The 16,857-nt window shown below is 36.4% G+C and overlaps 2 protein-coding genes across 2 annotated transcripts; both read right to left on the reverse strand.

Moving 5' to 3' along the window:
- Positions 1-4: 4 nt before the first annotated feature.
- ddx19b (DEAD-box helicase 19b) lies at positions 5-7,197 on the reverse strand. The gene is made up of 12 exons (XM_065241740.1): positions 6,953-7,197; positions 6,355-6,433; positions 6,183-6,230; positions 5,952-6,087; positions 5,089-5,181; positions 4,891-4,993; positions 4,692-4,806; positions 3,955-4,132; positions 3,094-3,331; positions 2,791-2,953; positions 2,504-2,695; positions 5-1,407 (listed from the first exon to the last, which is right to left on the reverse strand). The coding sequence occupies exons 1-12, from the start codon at positions 7,007-7,009 to the stop codon at positions 1,346-1,348; spliced, it is 1,464 nt and encodes a 487-aa protein (XP_065097812.1). The 5' UTR covers positions 7,010-7,197; the 3' UTR covers positions 5-1,345.
- A 4,267-nt stretch (positions 7,198-11,464) lies between these two features.
- camk2n1a (calcium/calmodulin dependent protein kinase II inhibitor 1a) lies at positions 11,465-13,651 on the reverse strand. Its single transcript, XM_065241743.1, has 2 exons — positions 12,928-13,651; positions 11,465-12,485 (listed from the first exon to the last, which is right to left on the reverse strand). The coding sequence occupies exons 1-2, from the start codon at positions 13,094-13,096 to the stop codon at positions 12,418-12,420; spliced, it is 237 nt and encodes a 78-aa protein (XP_065097815.1). The 5' UTR covers positions 13,097-13,651; the 3' UTR covers positions 11,465-12,417.
- Positions 13,652-16,857: the final 3,206 nt, after the last annotated feature.

Raw genomic sequence — 16,857 nt, forward strand, 5'->3', positions numbered from 1 at the left:
GAGATACGAAGTCCATTTCTATTTATTTAATCGTGCGACACCAGTTTAAGTGTTGATGTCTTGACAGTCCATTTTAATAATAGTTCACATTTTTCAAAGAAAAGACAAAAATAAAAACCTCTTTTCCAGGTCAAGTATGACTCACAGCTTGAACCAAACTTGGAAAAATGAACAAGGCATCAGGAGATAATATCTTTAGTCAATCCAGTATTTATCAAAAAGTATAGCATATCATTCACATTCCCTTCAAAAGGTATGACTGACACACTTGCATGCCAATGAATAAAATATGTATATAATGCAGTGCAATGTTGGTTGTTTTTAAAGTCATTAAATTAAAATGTCCCACAATATAAAATAATCATTTGCTATGACTACCCTGAAGTGAAACTGAGTGTACATTTTTAAGATGGCTGCAAATGGAAATTGGGGCACAGCCTATTATGATAAAAAATTTAAACACTTGGTAACATACGACTGCAATGCAGTGAAAATATAATGAATGCGTAACATATCTGCTTTCAACTCGACTGCTGAATATGGTTATCATTTCACTCTTTCTACTTAAATATTCATGATAGCACTATACAATGTATACATTTGCATTATTTCATATATTCGATTGATAAAATCCAATGAAGGCAAAAATCTTTGGCCAGGCAATGGCAATTATTATTCATGATTCAAAGCCAATGACTTTTAAGGAGTATTAAACTTACGATTATGATTTCTGAAGTAGCACAGTAAATATCCTTTTATTATTAAATAAAACCCTGCATTGCGAGTCCTTGCTTGGAGTGTTACGCAAAATCCAATGTAGCTGCTCTCAGACTTCATATAACATGGACTTGATCAAACACACATTTTCACTGCAGTACTGCAGGTTGGCATAAAGTGTAAAGTAATTGAAGAACCCAGCACACTTTGGAAAATAAGAAAAGCTACTAGTTCAACAAAACTGTCAGCAATCAAAATATAACGCTTGTGGCAATACCCACGCATCCATGTTTGGAGCCCGTTTTAGAAATTAATATAATAACAGTCGAAACACACTTCCCACACTTAGTGTGAAAGGTTATTAAAAGGCATATTTTTCATTTCATGCTTAAAACACGCGTATATCTTAGACTGCTGCTATAGCATTTGCGTACAAGTGAAGATAAGACTAAATATTCCAAATTTATTAAGTATAAAGAGTGAAATGGGATAAAATGAGAAAAACCTATAAAAACACCATCTGAGATAAAACAGCTCATGTAAACATCCTCTCTGGCACAGATCTAATCCCAGCCTCTGAATTAAAAACATAGTTAAGAGCACAGTCCTGTTGGAACGAATACGCTCCTCAATTGGCGATTTTCTCAATTTCATCCAAATCATCCGTGTCTAGCTTTTCAATTTTCTTATCTGCAATGGAAGATATTTAAATTAGTCCAAATTAATACCATTAAACATTTAAATTTTACACAAAAGCTTTACAACATTTAAATGAAAAAAGGTCAACAGCAAATGGAGTCCATGTAGGAAAGTTTAAAAGCAATTATTATAGCAATTTTTAAAGCGTGTGATGCCTGTTTTTCCGCAATAAGTTACGTTTAAAGTCGCACCACAGTAGCCATGTTTCCATCACTATGATTTTGTGCATTTTGAAGTATTGCATCAAAAACAAGTGATGGAAAGGCAAATTTCAAATAAAAACCCCTAATTTGCATTATTTTGTTTTTATCAACTTTTGAAAAGATTTGCTTAGATGGAAACTCAGCTACTGATAATTTTGCCACACAATGACAAATTCACAACAACAAAGTAATTGGTTTCAAAGTTTGTTTACAAATAGTTTACTTTTAGCAATCTTTTATGCTTTGTTTGCAATAGGGGTGCTTCCGAATAGTCAAAAATTTGATTCATCGATAGGAGAAGCCTGATTTAACTACCAATCTACACTTTACATCATGTGTGTGTGCTATATTTATTAAGTATGTAAAGATCATAATTTTAGAACAAACAGGAAGACGACCTAGGCTAAGATATAAGGTAAAAAGAAGTAATAGAAAATTAAAAAAATTATGAAATTATTAATAAATGGTGATATTATTGATATTATTCAAATCTTTAATCTTTCTAAATAAATTATAAACTTAACATGATGGAAACCCTATAAGAAACAAATAGAGGGAACAGACTTCAACAGAACACCAGACATCATCTGGAAATCTTTTAATAATTAGAAAATTAGAAATTGAATTTGCTTAAGCTTTATAGCCATTTTAATAATTTAAAACAACTCATTACTAGTCAAAAAGTTGAAATTAATTCAATTAACAAGAAATTTTTACAATGTAGCTACCTTTAAAAATCATTATTTCATGATGCCATCTAGTCTTTAAGATAGCAGTCAAAAGAGTGTATTGAAGCCCTGAGGTCATTTGAAACAACCTTAACATGTGAACAAATGCGTGCCATTTTAATCTGGTTTACTTTTGAAAAAGAGAATTTAACTTACTGAAGTGTTCCTGGATCCGGTTAAGGATGTTCATGCTAAACCTGCTGTCCACCATGTTGATGGCTAACCCCCTCTTGCCAAATCGCCCAGTGCGCCCAATTCTGTGCAAGTATGTCTCGTTGTCAGGGTTGCCGTCCTTGTCTACCGGCAGATCGAAGTTGATAACCACAGACACTTGCTCAACATCAATACCTGTTGACCAACACACGTTAGCAAAACGGAAATTAAACAAAATAACTATAGCTGGTCATCTTCAGTATTGTATGACTTAAAACAGATGTACTCGCCTCTAGCGCAAACGTTTGTGGTAACAAGCACTTTCTCCTTGCCATGGCGGAAACGGTCGATGACCGCTGCTCTCTGTTCCACCTGCATCTCTCCGCTGAGCAGCGCCACCTGATGACCCTCTCTAGAAAGCTCTCCCGCCAACCAACCGGCAGTTTTTCTAGTCTGTGATGACAAGAGATACAGTTCTCCAATTCTGAGGTGTCGTTTACAAAATGTTGTTTACCTTCTTATCCAACCATGCTTTTTGAAGAACATGAAACATAAACAGAAGCAGCTGTTAACGTGTCAATCTCAATTCTTACATGGCAGAAGATCATGGCCTGTGCGATGGTAATGGCTCCATAGATGTTGCACAAAGCCTGGAACTTCTCTTCCTTGCTATTGCAGATGACGTAGTACTGCTTGATGGTGTCTAGAGTCTCCTCCTCTCGTTTGAGTTTAATGATGTTGGGGTCGGGAACGATTCTCTTGGCAAAGTTCCACACAGTTTCTTCAAAAGTGGCAGAGAAAAGCAGCATCTGGCAAGTTTTAGGAAGCATCCTGTAAAATGCGACAAAATTCATGTTTGGTAAAGTTAACTTTTGAAAAAGTAACACTGGTCTACAAATTTTGGGAAATTATCAACCTCCAAGATAAAATGTGTTCATTTCTACATATACAGCCGTGGAAAATATAAAGAGACCACTCCAGTTTTGATCATTTTAGATGTAATGTGACCATTTCAGTTTAGTTGAATTTTAACAAAAGCAAATCTCAGGAGTCACAAAGTCATACAACAGCATATGTAAGAGACTGAGAGCATGACATGACCCCCTTTTTTTAAATGCATGTAAAAACATTTGTAGTTTGTTGTTAAGAAATGACTTTGAACTTGTTTTCTCTGCAGTATTGAAGATCAGATAACACTGCATGGTTTTTTTGTTGTTTTGTTATTTTGACCACGTTTTCATTTTTTTTTTTTTTTGACCATTTTTTCACATAATACAACCATAAATTTTATTAAGAATTTGGCAGAAATGTTGTCCGTAGTTGACAGAACGAAACAAAAGTGATAATTTTACTTAAACACATATCTATAAATAGTAAATCTAAAAAAAACCTGAAAGGGACCATTGAAATTGTCTCTTTCCACGGCTGTATGTATATTAAGGTGTTGCTCAAACCTTTGAATACGTATACTCTGGTCTTGATGGCCCTGTGTGGCAATCATCACATCAGCTTCATCCAGAACGAACACCTTGATCTTCTTGGGGTCGATGAACTTGAGCTTTTGGCACCAATCCAGAACTGTACCAGGAGTTCCGATCACAATCTGTTCCTTGAGTTTCACTCCTCGCTCCACTGGACCACACACACAAACGGCTCAATAACATGCTTTACATCATACGTGCAAATGCATTAATGTGCATATTTTATGCTTTACAATACAAGTCAAAGGGCCTTTAAAATGGACACTCCACTTTTTTTTTTAAAATATGCTCATTTTCAGCACCCCTACGACTTTTCTGCCATACCATGGTACCAATGATATTACGCAGTGCCCGAAAATAGTCCCCTGCTATTGAAAGTTACAAAGGGGTTTCAGGTGCTGCGTAATATTATTTCGCCTGCTGCAGCCATGGTACGGCAAAAAGGTCCTTGCTTATTACGCCAGAATGAGAGTATAGTTCCTAGTCATATCTGCCTAGAAAATCACAACTTTTAATTTTCCGTCGGTCTTAGTACGGTCAATGTAATTACAGAAGAGTCAAGTTTTAAATAGGGAAAATATTGAAACTCTTTGGTTATTTTTGAGCACAATGCTAATGGTCTAATCAGATTCAATGCATTATGCTAAGCTATGCTAAAAGTGCTACCGCAACTATTTCTTTAAACTTCTAAGAAAAAAAAGAGCTCTTACGTTTGTTTCCCCGTATAGCATAGACTAGCTGGACTTCAGGGTAGTACTGTCCCATTTGCTCGATGACCTTCCCTGTCTGCAGGGCCAGCTCATAGGTTGGTGAGACACAGAGACACTAGACAAAAGAATCAGAAACATTAAACAAATGAACTAGTTGTATTAATGTGTTACAATCGCTGATGCTGGTGATGGCATGTACCTGAGGCCATTTGTTTTCAGGATCCACGTGACTTAACATGGCCAGGACAAAGGCAGCAGTTTTACCCGTGCCAGATTGAGACTGAGCGATGAGATTCTGTGGGCTGAAGGAGGAAGATGCGTTTCGTTAATGCCTTTAGAGTTTCAGATGCACAAATTTAAATGGATTTAAATACAGAAAAGCTTATTGGGAACTTACGGTTCTGCCAGCATCATGGGCAATGCAGTCTCCTGGATTTTGGATGGCCTGTTGAAACCCATGGCATACACTCCCTGTAGCAGTGGAGGTTTCCTGCAGAAGAGTAAATATATTTTAGTGGATATAATTCCTAGTAAAACTAAATCCATAATTTACCCAGGCAAATCTATAAAAAAACACACCAAAGACCTTAGCCTCATTCTTTCAAAGAACCAAATAAATTTTATGGTGTCTGCTCTGAGACTCCAAAACAGATCCAATTTTCACATCCCATGTTGTCTTGTCCACTGCAAATTTATGGAAAGATACATAAAGCCTGGTTTGTACTTTTGAGGTGAAGATGGGCCACAACATCTACGCGTCTGTTTTCATTTATTCTACTTGAATCGTTGTCCGTGTTAACATACAGACCGCAGGTAGGAAATGTCAACGGTTATGCTGACTTAAGGCAGAACTATGGTCCATCTTTAACACATACTTGAGGGTCCGTGTACAGAGCATGTGACGCAATTTCCATCATTAAATCACAGAGTGATTTTTTTTTTTAAAGCTTATACGTGTATGCGCATCCAGGAGATTGGTCCATTTTGGTTTTTACCGTGGCAATTTTTTTACCTGAGGGAGGGGTTCGAGGAGACCAATCACATCACTTGCAGTTTGTGTAGAATTGACAAGGCATTCGATTTTAGAGGGGGAACGTGTCATGGTGTGGCGTAGTAAACGGCAAAGGCTACGTGACACATGCTATGCAAAGACTCGATCCACAAATATAAATTTGGTTTAATGGAGACTATATATATCTCTTTGTCTTAATATGTGTTGACTCTGTAATAATATTAAAAGGTAAAAAAAATGTCACTTACAATCTGAGCTCTTCAAAGGACTTGACAGAGTAAAGCGGAGAGCTTGGATCTCTCTGCAAAACTTCCACTTGATTGGTCGTGTTTACTAGATTACTTCGTATCAGTTTATTCAACAGTGACTGTGCCGCCTTGTCATCTGCAATACAGATCAGTTAAGTCAACTCAACTCTTAGGTGGACAGCATGCATATACTCTCAGATACCAAACAAACTGTGAATTCATATAACTAACCTTTATCATCCTCCTCTGTCTTTTCTCCATCTACTGCTGTGTTTGCCCCTTGCAAATATAAAGCAAATTAAGCACAAACATTTATTGTGAAATTCTCTGACATAAAAAAGCACAGCAGAAAAATTGTTTATACTTTATGGATAAACAAAAGGCAACCATGTTTCATTCTCACCGTTTGCCTCCGCTTTCGCCTCTGCTTTTGCCTCTGTTTTCGGTGTGTCATCCTTCTCGTTTATTTGCAAACTGCTTATCTGTAAAGCCAGCATGCAATGACTTACAAAAGACTTTTAGACAGGTAAAATGTATACATAATATATTGTTTACGTTATATTTGCATATATGAATGTACACATTCAATTTTAAAATGTCTTTTATTAAACATGCCTCAAATGCCACTCAAGTAGTGAAATGAAAAACAAAACTCCTCAAGCTTTGGCGTCACTATGACGTCATGCTCAAAAACAAGAGCGACACTAAACTTGTAAAACAGTCCAATTTAATACAACTTTACTTTGCAGGTTTAACTTTTAAGTAGTATTTTTTATTTACTACGTTTATTAAGAAGCATTTCTTAAAATATTAAATTAAAACCCAATGTAGTTATACTAAAGACAGCACTGAAGTTGTACAATTTTAACGTTAAACTGCTAACAGGAATTTTAAATTATAACGTTACAATTATTTCAGTTCTGCGACTTGTCGGCTTACAGAATTAAAACACATTATCGGTATGCTGGTTCATAGTCATTATCTTAGATATTTAAACGTACCGACTCCGCGGCGGCTTCTTGCTCATCAACAGCCTGGGCCCACGAATCTGTTGCCATGTTATTACTTTTAAATAAAATACTTTTCTTTAAAAGAGGATTCAAAAATTTAACAGCGGACTGTTAAATGTAACTACATATAAAGGTTTGATAAAAGTAAACGTAAAACTTCAATGCAACAAATTCATACAATGGCGTGCGGCTTTCCTCGCTTTATGTTGTGCGATACTCACACCTCCGGGCGGAAACACGCGTACACGCGTTTGGTTCCTATTTAAATGTTCCGCAGTGGCTTTGTTACTGTAACGTCACTTAAAAAAAATGAACGTGAAGACAACTTAAAAAATAAAGCATAAGAAATTAACGAGGCTAATTGTGTGATGATATATATTTATTTTGAGCTGTTTCTTGCACATTTATACTCCACATGCTTCCTTCTCTGAATGAAAACCCAAGATACTTCCTTTAGATGGTTTCTGTTAAAGGGGACATTTCACAATACTTTTTATTATGTAAAATAAATATGTGGTGTCCCCAGAGTACATATGTGAAGTTTTAGCTCATAATACCCCACAGATAATTTATTATAGCATGTGTGAGCAAAAATATATCGTTTTTGGGTGTGTCCTTTTAAATGAAAATGAGCTGATGAAATGCAAACACTAATCACAATGATGGTGGTTTGTTGAAATTGAAACTCAATTGTGGCGTCAAATATTTTTGCCTCTCTCTTTCTCTCGACACTAAATGGCATATTAAGTGGCAGTATTATTATAAGATCCCCTTCCCAAATTTCAATGCCCTATTTTTTCACATGCTTGCAGAGAATAGTTTACCAAAACTAAGTTACTGGGTTGATCTTTTTTACATTTTCTAGATTGATAAAAGCACTGGGGACCTAATTATAGCACTTAAACATGCTATAAAAAGTCAGATTTTTATGGTATGCCCCCTTTAAGGTGTCTCCTCAGATCAGATTAACTGGAATAAAAGACTAAGAGCTGGTTTGGATATCAGTAATTCTCTACATTGCCTGTAGATGCTGCCCTATACCTTTTTAATTCCTCACACTTACAGAAAGACAATTTTCAATGACAGAAGATGAGAATTTGCCAGACTGAGTCTTTGCATTATATATTTAAAAACAATAAACAATACTATATCTGTTTATTTAACATTGCAAATATAGTGCATACTTCTATATTCTGACTCTCTTTGGTTGTGAACATCTATAGAGACCTTTTCATTCACTAGACCTGCTTTTATCAGGTGTGACAGTCAACTTTATATTGTGGTCTGGCTGGGTCACTTGTTGGTTTAAATGAGTAATTGATTCTTGCTTCTCCTCTTGTCGAATAGACTGAATAAGGGGTGCCTTTTGCTTGTGTTTCAAGATAACATCAGTTTGTGTTTTGAGAAATCCTTTCTTTCCCCCTTAAAGCACTTTCAGAAAAACCTTTTCTTTTTATCTTTTCTCATCCATTGTGATATCTAAGTCCCAAGTGTCCATGGCAACCAAAAAATAAAAGATAAAAATAATTCTGTTTTTTAGATACTATAGGTGACATTTGATAAACAATACACCTAAGCCTTAATCATAGATTTATATATTTACCTTACCATTCCAGATAAAGTACTACTTACCATTTGGTCATTATGTAATACATAAAAGCAACTCAAACGTACATGCAGGTTATTTTTACAGCTTTTAACTTGTAAAATTAATCAATGTTACACCATAAACCAACTACACACATAATCACATCATTCAAATAATTATAATGCTAGTAAAATGTGCACATCTAATCCAAGCAGTGTTGCCAAGTCTGTGGTTTTCATGCGTAATTGGGCTACTTTTAAACTGTTGCCGCAGGTTGTATGCATTTTGTACATCGTGATTTTTTTATCTGCTTTACATCTTACCATCTTTTTATAATTACTTATAATGAGTTTTAAGAAGAAATTGTGTGTAATGCAGTGAATGTAAAATATTTGTTATTGGAGTGTAGCATATTCGTGGTTTTGGGGCTCGAAGGGATGCACCGTACACAAGGGGGCCATACCCGCATAAGTTTCAGAACCAATGTGTTACGCAGACCTAGAAACCCTGAATCCAAGTCATACATAAGTGCCAAAGTGCTGATACAATTCAGAAAACAACAACAAAAAGAGTCGCTACACAAATTTTATTTGCAAATTTAATGTTTGACCTCTCATGCCATCACAAATGAATGAGGAAAACATCAGAAGTTCTCTTTGTACTAGTTAATGTCACACACAGGCCCTGTACCAGAGCTTTTTGTATCCAGAGATGCTTTATTGTGTTTGTAGATAAGCAATCATTCTCCTATAACACATTCCCTGTCCTGCTTTATTATGTTCTTAATAATACATTAGTTTCTTTATAATGCTGATACTCTATAGCTGATTGGTTCTCCTTCGACTGGAAAATACATTATTTTAAAAGGTCACAAAATGTATAAAAACAATAATGATCTACTTGCAAGATTACAAGTAAAAGGCAGTGATATGAAAAGTTTATGCAATAATATAATTTTGGTTTTTAACCCTGAATCTGGCTCCTGTATCCGAGTCAATGCCCTAACAGTTTGTTTTTGTGAAGGACAAAGACATGTGGGTCTAACCCATTGACCAATGGTGTATTTCCATCTGAACCAACATATTTTATTCAAGAGCTTCACTTACACAGTTACCAGCCATGTTGCCCAGGGCTTTTACACTGTGTTTCTTTGGCACAGAGAGACAAAGAACCCACCCCGTTCCCTTCCGAACACGATCCGCATGTAATAGATTGTGAAGTGACCTCTAGTACGGCGAGGCTTCGCTTCTGCAGTTGAACATTTGTTCGCGGTGTGCGTACGGCTGTAGACGGCTGATGCATTTTAAATGGTTTCCGTGGAACCGCACAATAGTGTTACATCACCCGCAGTGGAAAGCCAAACCGTGCTATGCAATGTAATTTATTCGAATTAGTGGCTCTATTACATCATATTTGGATTGGTAAACTACGAACGACAACTTTTCCACATATACCCTTCGGCTACAGGAACGAACGCACGATCCATATGTCCGGCTGCTTTCTTTCGAAGCCCCTGCATCAAAAATCACTCTCCGAAACATTCTCGTACACTGACGACTTGCAGCAGCAAAGAGAGCAAAAACCTGTAATGGTAACCATGGAAACAGCCCAGTCAGCCAACAGTGTATGTCGCCTTCTGGTGTGCATGGTGTACATACTGAGTGAGCTTCTCTGACTCAGACTCCCAACAAAATAACAACTAGCCCTCCAAACAAATCCACACCGCACACCACCAGTATCATCGATGCGGACATAAAACCTGAAGATAATCGCTTATCTGTGTGATATGACGTCTGAATAATGTCAATCATTTACTGCTAGTGTGATATATTGACATGATAAAATGTGGTCAGTGGCCAATGGGTATCAATGTCCCTAAAGCTCATGGATCTGATTCCAGTGATCTTAAAATGAATGTAAGTCACTTTGGATAAAATGGATAAACAAAGTCCTTCCATTAGCATAAACACAAATTACTTTGGGTACCAAGTGAAAAAAATCCCCCCAAAAGCATATTTTTTCATACTTGACTATGATTCCACAAGTCTTGAATTGCACGAAACCTTCCATAGGTCATGTCCAAAACCACCGCAAACATTTCCCTATTCTGACCTCAGCCCCCTCCCATGGTTCAATTTAACGTGTGAGTCACATTGCCAGTGGACAGGGCACTCCCATAAAAGCCAAAGCAGGAGCCCCCATTGAACAAAGCCAAAACTAAATGCAAATTGCACTAGAAGCCTGCGTATTTGCATGCCTCTACCATGCACCAGGCTGTGTCACCGGCTGACTTCCCGTGTGCATTACATAATCGGACTATTCACGTCTGAGATATATCCTCATTCTACGGTATTCCCTGGTATTTGTGACATTTTAAAAATGCATGATGCACCATTTTGTATCGTAACCTTTGCTTTTTGGGCAATGCCAATTTATTGGCAATCACACCCGTATATGTAAATCCAACCCGATTAGGGTTTATAGCTACATTTCTGCATGAGCACAAAAGTATTTTTGTACTTACATAATGCAATAGTTTATGATTGGAGATGAACAGTGTTTCCTCCGCATACTGCTGTGGCTTCCCTAGTGGACACATGTGAGATTTCATGCAAGGTGAATCTGTTGCCATGGCAGCCCATCCAGCCAGCATTTTTATTAACTGTTACCTCTAGACTGCTAGAAAGAGCCTTGGGAAACTCATGTACAGTCTGCATGTAATATTTGCACTGACACGCCACGTGATTTCCACAATCTCGATGGACTAGATTTAAAATGGTGCTCATCCCAAAGCATGAATCATTTAAAGCTTGTGGCAGAGGGGGAAATGTCACGTCCCTTGGATTTGAGAACACACACAGATTTAACCGGGCTAAACTGAGTCTTTGGATCTGTCACAAAAACAAGGTGTCTCCTTTAACGTTTCTCGAAATCTTTATTATAACAGATATTCTGTAGAAATGTTCTGCGAGATAAATACGGTAATCAAGAAGACGTTCTTGAGGTCTTGAGGTTCGTCATGCATGACTAAAATACATCACAAGTATGAAAGAGCCCTGTAAACATGACCACCAAATATTAATAAAACTGTGCACGTGAAGAAAGCACAGAAATATCGATTTCTGTCAGGATCATTTGGCACATTTACAGTAAATAGTTTTACAATAATAATAATGCAACTGTAAGATTACTGTAGTTCAACTGACATTCCAGATTTTACCTGTTAGTAAACGAACATCAAACGATTGAAATGAAATCACCATTAAAGCAGATCACGAGAATCACAGTTAAGCTACATACAAAACATTAATCGAAAGCAAAATCACTTCTCGTCATCGTTCTATATAAAACGTTTGCTCAACCTTCAACACTGCAAAATATGTATCCAAAGATTTAATAAATAGCTTTTTTTACATACATAGTGGAACCCCTTTAAAGGTCCACCGTGGAAGAAAGATCAACATTGCTTGCATACCATTAACACCACCAGCAGGCTACTCGGTTAACCGTGCACCAACACGTTATGGGGAAGATACTGGTTAGATGTTAATGGTACTGTGCTCAGTCTTTCTAATTGCTTCATTATAACCAAAAATAAAAGAGAGTGCGGCCTCTTTAATGAGACCCAACTCTGTCATTGCACATATCTCGGAATAGTTTGGAAAACACAGTATTCCTTCGAGCCCATGGGCCCGCCACTCGTCCGGACCGCCGCTTCAGTCCACCAATCAGTCTGTAAACCCTGGACAATGGAGTTAGGGAGATTGAAGAAAGGATGTGTGAAGTGCTTGTTGTCAGATGGGAGAGAGTGCCTCTTCAAAACGTCTTTGGATATAGACACGGGAGGTTAAGTCTCTTAGTGGCCAATTCACGCAGATGAGGACGATTTCTCTGTGCTTTTTTCCAACGCTTCGCCATCGTTTTCTTCTTCAATAACTGTCGGATAGAGAGAAAAGGGTTGAGCACTGTGTAATGATGATGACAGACCCACACATTGTCTCTCATTCTTCTGCACATGCACTGACACAAGGGGCGCAAAGATGGAGATTCCACGTTGCCATGAATTTTAATACATCTCCTAACAGCAATAATGGCGCATTACATCACATTATCCGTTTTTAAGACCTTTACGTCCATGATTTGAAGACAGCTAAGCACTAAGCATGACAGAATGAAGTGCACAAGACAATCGTAATGCGTGCGAAATCACTTGATAAAATCCTACGTATGAAGTATTTTCGCAGCATTTCCATGCATCGTGCGTAAAATGGTAATTGGGAAGGATAAGTGAAGCGCAACAAGGAATTTGCGCATCATTTGCGCCCACAACAAACGACTTGTTTTGTTCGTGCAATTTAACAAAGGCTTTGTCTGTTACCTCTTTTGCTTCTCCCGATCTGCCCGAGCTTTGGCGGTCGTTTATTCTGGTTACCAGCGAAAAAGTTGTTGGTATCTAGGAGTCGGCAGGTGAGGGAAAGGTGTTCCTCGTCCCCGTCGTTTCCATAATGAGTCATTTTGTCCTCGTTATACGGTAACACATCAGACATGCTGTATTCACTGACCCGACACGCAAACAGCAGCTACTGTATATCCTTTATTAATCGATTGCGCGTTGTGAATAGCGCGACTGTCGAGCGAGCGTTTCGCGACGCGGGCGGCTGTTTACCTCGATCGCACGTGTCTTCGCGGCACGCTGGGCGCACGCATGTAATTTCCCTCTTGTAGCAGCGCTAGACCCCGCGATTTCTACAAAATTTCCAGGATTCTTGCGAACGATGGAATGCTGAAGGTGGGGACGCGCGCTCGCGGAGGTACACGCGCCGTTTGCGCGGGGCTTTTCGGGCGGCTGGGGCGTCGTATGGAAAACCTGAGAAACGAATGCAAATTGGGAAGCGATGCAAAACAAAGATCCCTACGAGACCTGATGAAGAATGAACGTCACTGAGGCGCGAGCTTCCTGGTGGAGCGACGCGCGGAGATGAGTGCGTCTAGGGCTCTCCAGCTCTTTCAGTGCAGCTCTATCGCCAATATTAATCTTGGGAATTTTCCCAAGCTGTTTATCTAAGGATCAAAATGCCGCCATTCATACAAAACAAGCATTCATCAAATGCCAGAGTCAGCTTAGTTTAGATTACTTTTGTATGATTTCCCAATTTTATTAATTCAGCCGAAATATTCCAGGCGCAAATATAGCATTTGCAATGTAAATGATTATACTGTAGGATATGTTAAGAATATAACCTTTATGTATTTATAATGTTAGTTCAAAGTTTCCCTCTCACTGTTTGACGTTTAATTTAGTTGCCACATTATTATGAAAAATCAATAGGATTAAATCCTGACATGACATTTAGACTCATGTCCTCATATCTTAGATGTAGAAACACAAACAACCCACCCAACTTTTATCCTTATTTGATGCTTCACAGTCAAAGCCTAAACGAACAGAACAAGATATTAAAAACGCCTGCGAAATCACAGGAGAACGAATTATGGGATGTTTTTCTCCCTTCAGTGCGTAGGTTTTCATTTCACAATATCAAAAGCTGGAGCCATACGGACACAGCTGGATATGAGCTGAGGGGGCTTGTTCCTCTTTCCAAGATTTCGAGAGCATAATCTTCAGTACATTTATAACCTTTCCATGATCACAGAGCAGTCACCATCACTCCACTGCAGAAATATCCAGTGAGCAGGAAGGAAGATAGATACTCAGTTTCCTCCTGTCTCTGATTGAACCATGACGGAGGCCATTTTGTGCCATTCTATCTGATAAGGCTGAAAATGTGAATGCACAGAGTTGGTGCATGGTTATCTGAAAACAGCATACTGATATAATCGATTAGATCTTTTTAGATATGCCATTCTGGCCTTATTATGTATAGATTGGATGTGCTAGTTGGTTAGGGTAAAAGTGTCTGCCATATGGATAAATAAATGAAAATGTGGAAAGAAATTGGATAGTGATTTGACTGTCTATAAAACATCTAAATATTTTAATACTGAACTGCATAGGCCCAGCAATAAACTGTAAAAAGAGTTTTGCTGCTTTAATTTTTAAGTAGCCATACTGTATAAACAAATTGGAGCAATAAAAGGCAAATGTCAACCTAATCATGAAAAATAAGTTTTTACTAAATCTTTTAACCATTCTGATATCTTAAATGTCAATATTTAGGGTCTTAAATACCAAGTTCTTTAAAAAAAATTAAAAACATTTTTGAAAAATTATTACTATAGTTTGGTACAGTAAGTGAGCTGTCACATCCATAAAGTTGTTTCTTTGTCATAAATGAGCAATTCCTTCTACATTTGTTGGATATTGGTTTGTGCATTTTAATTCACAGAATTCCTACAAAGTATGTTATCTTCCGAAAACTTTTTGTCACATCCATAACGCATGTTTGCCTTATCTAAAGTATAGGCTGATATTTTTCTGATGTCTGGACTCTTCCATCAGGGGTTTAGGAATATGACTTTTGAATAAAAATGCCACATCCATAATGCTGAAATTGCTCATTGGCTTTACAAATCATTTTAACAGCATATTTTACATTTCTGTACACTTTAACTTATCAAATTTAGCAATTTTAACTTGTTTTAATGAGTTGTTATAACTTTAAAGAACAATTATAAATTTCTTCATTTGATAAGTTAAACCAAAGGCAAACTAAGAAATAGCGAGTTGAAATGACTTTTAAAGCCAATTTGAATAAACGAATAATTTTTTCATAGTGATGCAATTATTAAAGTTAAAATATGACAATTGTCATTTTTGGTTACTTAATTTGTCTTTTAAATGTCTATGCTCTCAGTAATTCACCACATCCATAGCACAACTGTGGAGTGCAACTATACACTGTAAAAAACAGCATGAAGTTAAAACAACTTAATTATGCAAGTTAATTCAACCTACTTTTTAAAGTTTTGTTTTGTAATAAGTTGACATAAATTGAAAAACAAGTATAAATTGTTTAATTTTGTCATTTTGATTCATTTACTTTTACTTTGTATTGTTTATAGTTTTCACACACAAGAACATACCAACCACACTGTAAAAAGTGAAAGTTGGATTAATAAAAAAAAATTTAAATTAGTAACACCAAAAAAATTATTTTAACTTAAATTTTCCCATTTTAAGTGAAAATTTTAATTTAATAAACCTTACAATTTTCGATGTTAATTAAAGTAATTTTTTAAAGTTTTTTCACTTAATTTGTTTATTTAAAGTAGGGCTGAGCATAGATTAATCTAGATTAATCTCATACAAAATAAAAGTAATTTTTTGCATAATATGAGTTTGTAATGTGAGTAAATATTATGTATTTAAACACACAAACATATATATACACATTTAAGAAATGTTTTATTTAAATATATTTTTTTATTTATATATAATTTAGAATATATACAAATCTAAATAAATATATATACACATGTAAATGTTTCTTAAATACATACATGAATTTGTGTGTGTGTGTATTTATATAATTACACACAGCACACACTCATATATTATGCCAACAATTACTTTTATTTTGTATGAGATTAATCTAGATTAATCTATGCCCAGCTCTAATTTAAAGTGAGAAAATTTAAGTTGATAAAACTTACTTTTTTAAGTATTTTCAATTGAAGTAATTTTTAAGCAGATCCAACTTTTACTTTTTACAGTGCACTTACAGAGCGCAGTCCATGATAAATTTTACCGTAGACCAATTTGTGACAATTAATGAATCTTTTTTTGTTGTTGCATTGTTTATGCCTACTGACTCTTTTGAAAGACATCTGCAAGGCTGCAACCCATTGAAAACCACTGGTTTATACTGATTAGCAGTGTTGGGGATAACGCATTACAAGTAACGTGCATCACGTAATAATATCATTTTTTTGAAGTAACGAGTAAAGGAACGCATTTTGAGTTACTTTTTTAAAAAGTAATGCAAGTTACTTTTCAGTTTAATTAATTTGATGTACATTGTACAGCATTAAACTGAACGTATTAACGTGGAATTACACACTTTATGCGTGCACAGTTTCAGTCAGAAACTCATAAATGGAGATGGCAGACCAGAGCTTGAAAGTTTTGCGATGGAAGTATTCAATTTCGGAATGCAGAACTTTCAGTCATATAAAACACCTGCAAAGTAAGAAAAAGTAACGCAAAAGTAACTTAAAAGTAAATGAAAAGTAACTAAGTAACGCAATTAGCTACTTTTTTGGGGAGTAACTTAATGCATTACTTTTAAAAATAACTTCCCCAACACTGCTGATAAGTTTGTCCTCTGTTACCACAGTAAAAATATTG

The sequence above is a fragment of the Paramisgurnus dabryanus genome, chromosome 14 (assembly GCF_030506205.2).
Source record: "Paramisgurnus dabryanus chromosome 14, PD_genome_1.1, whole genome shotgun sequence".
In the NCBI taxonomy this organism is placed as follows: domain Eukaryota; kingdom Metazoa; phylum Chordata; class Actinopteri; order Cypriniformes; family Cobitidae; genus Paramisgurnus; species Paramisgurnus dabryanus.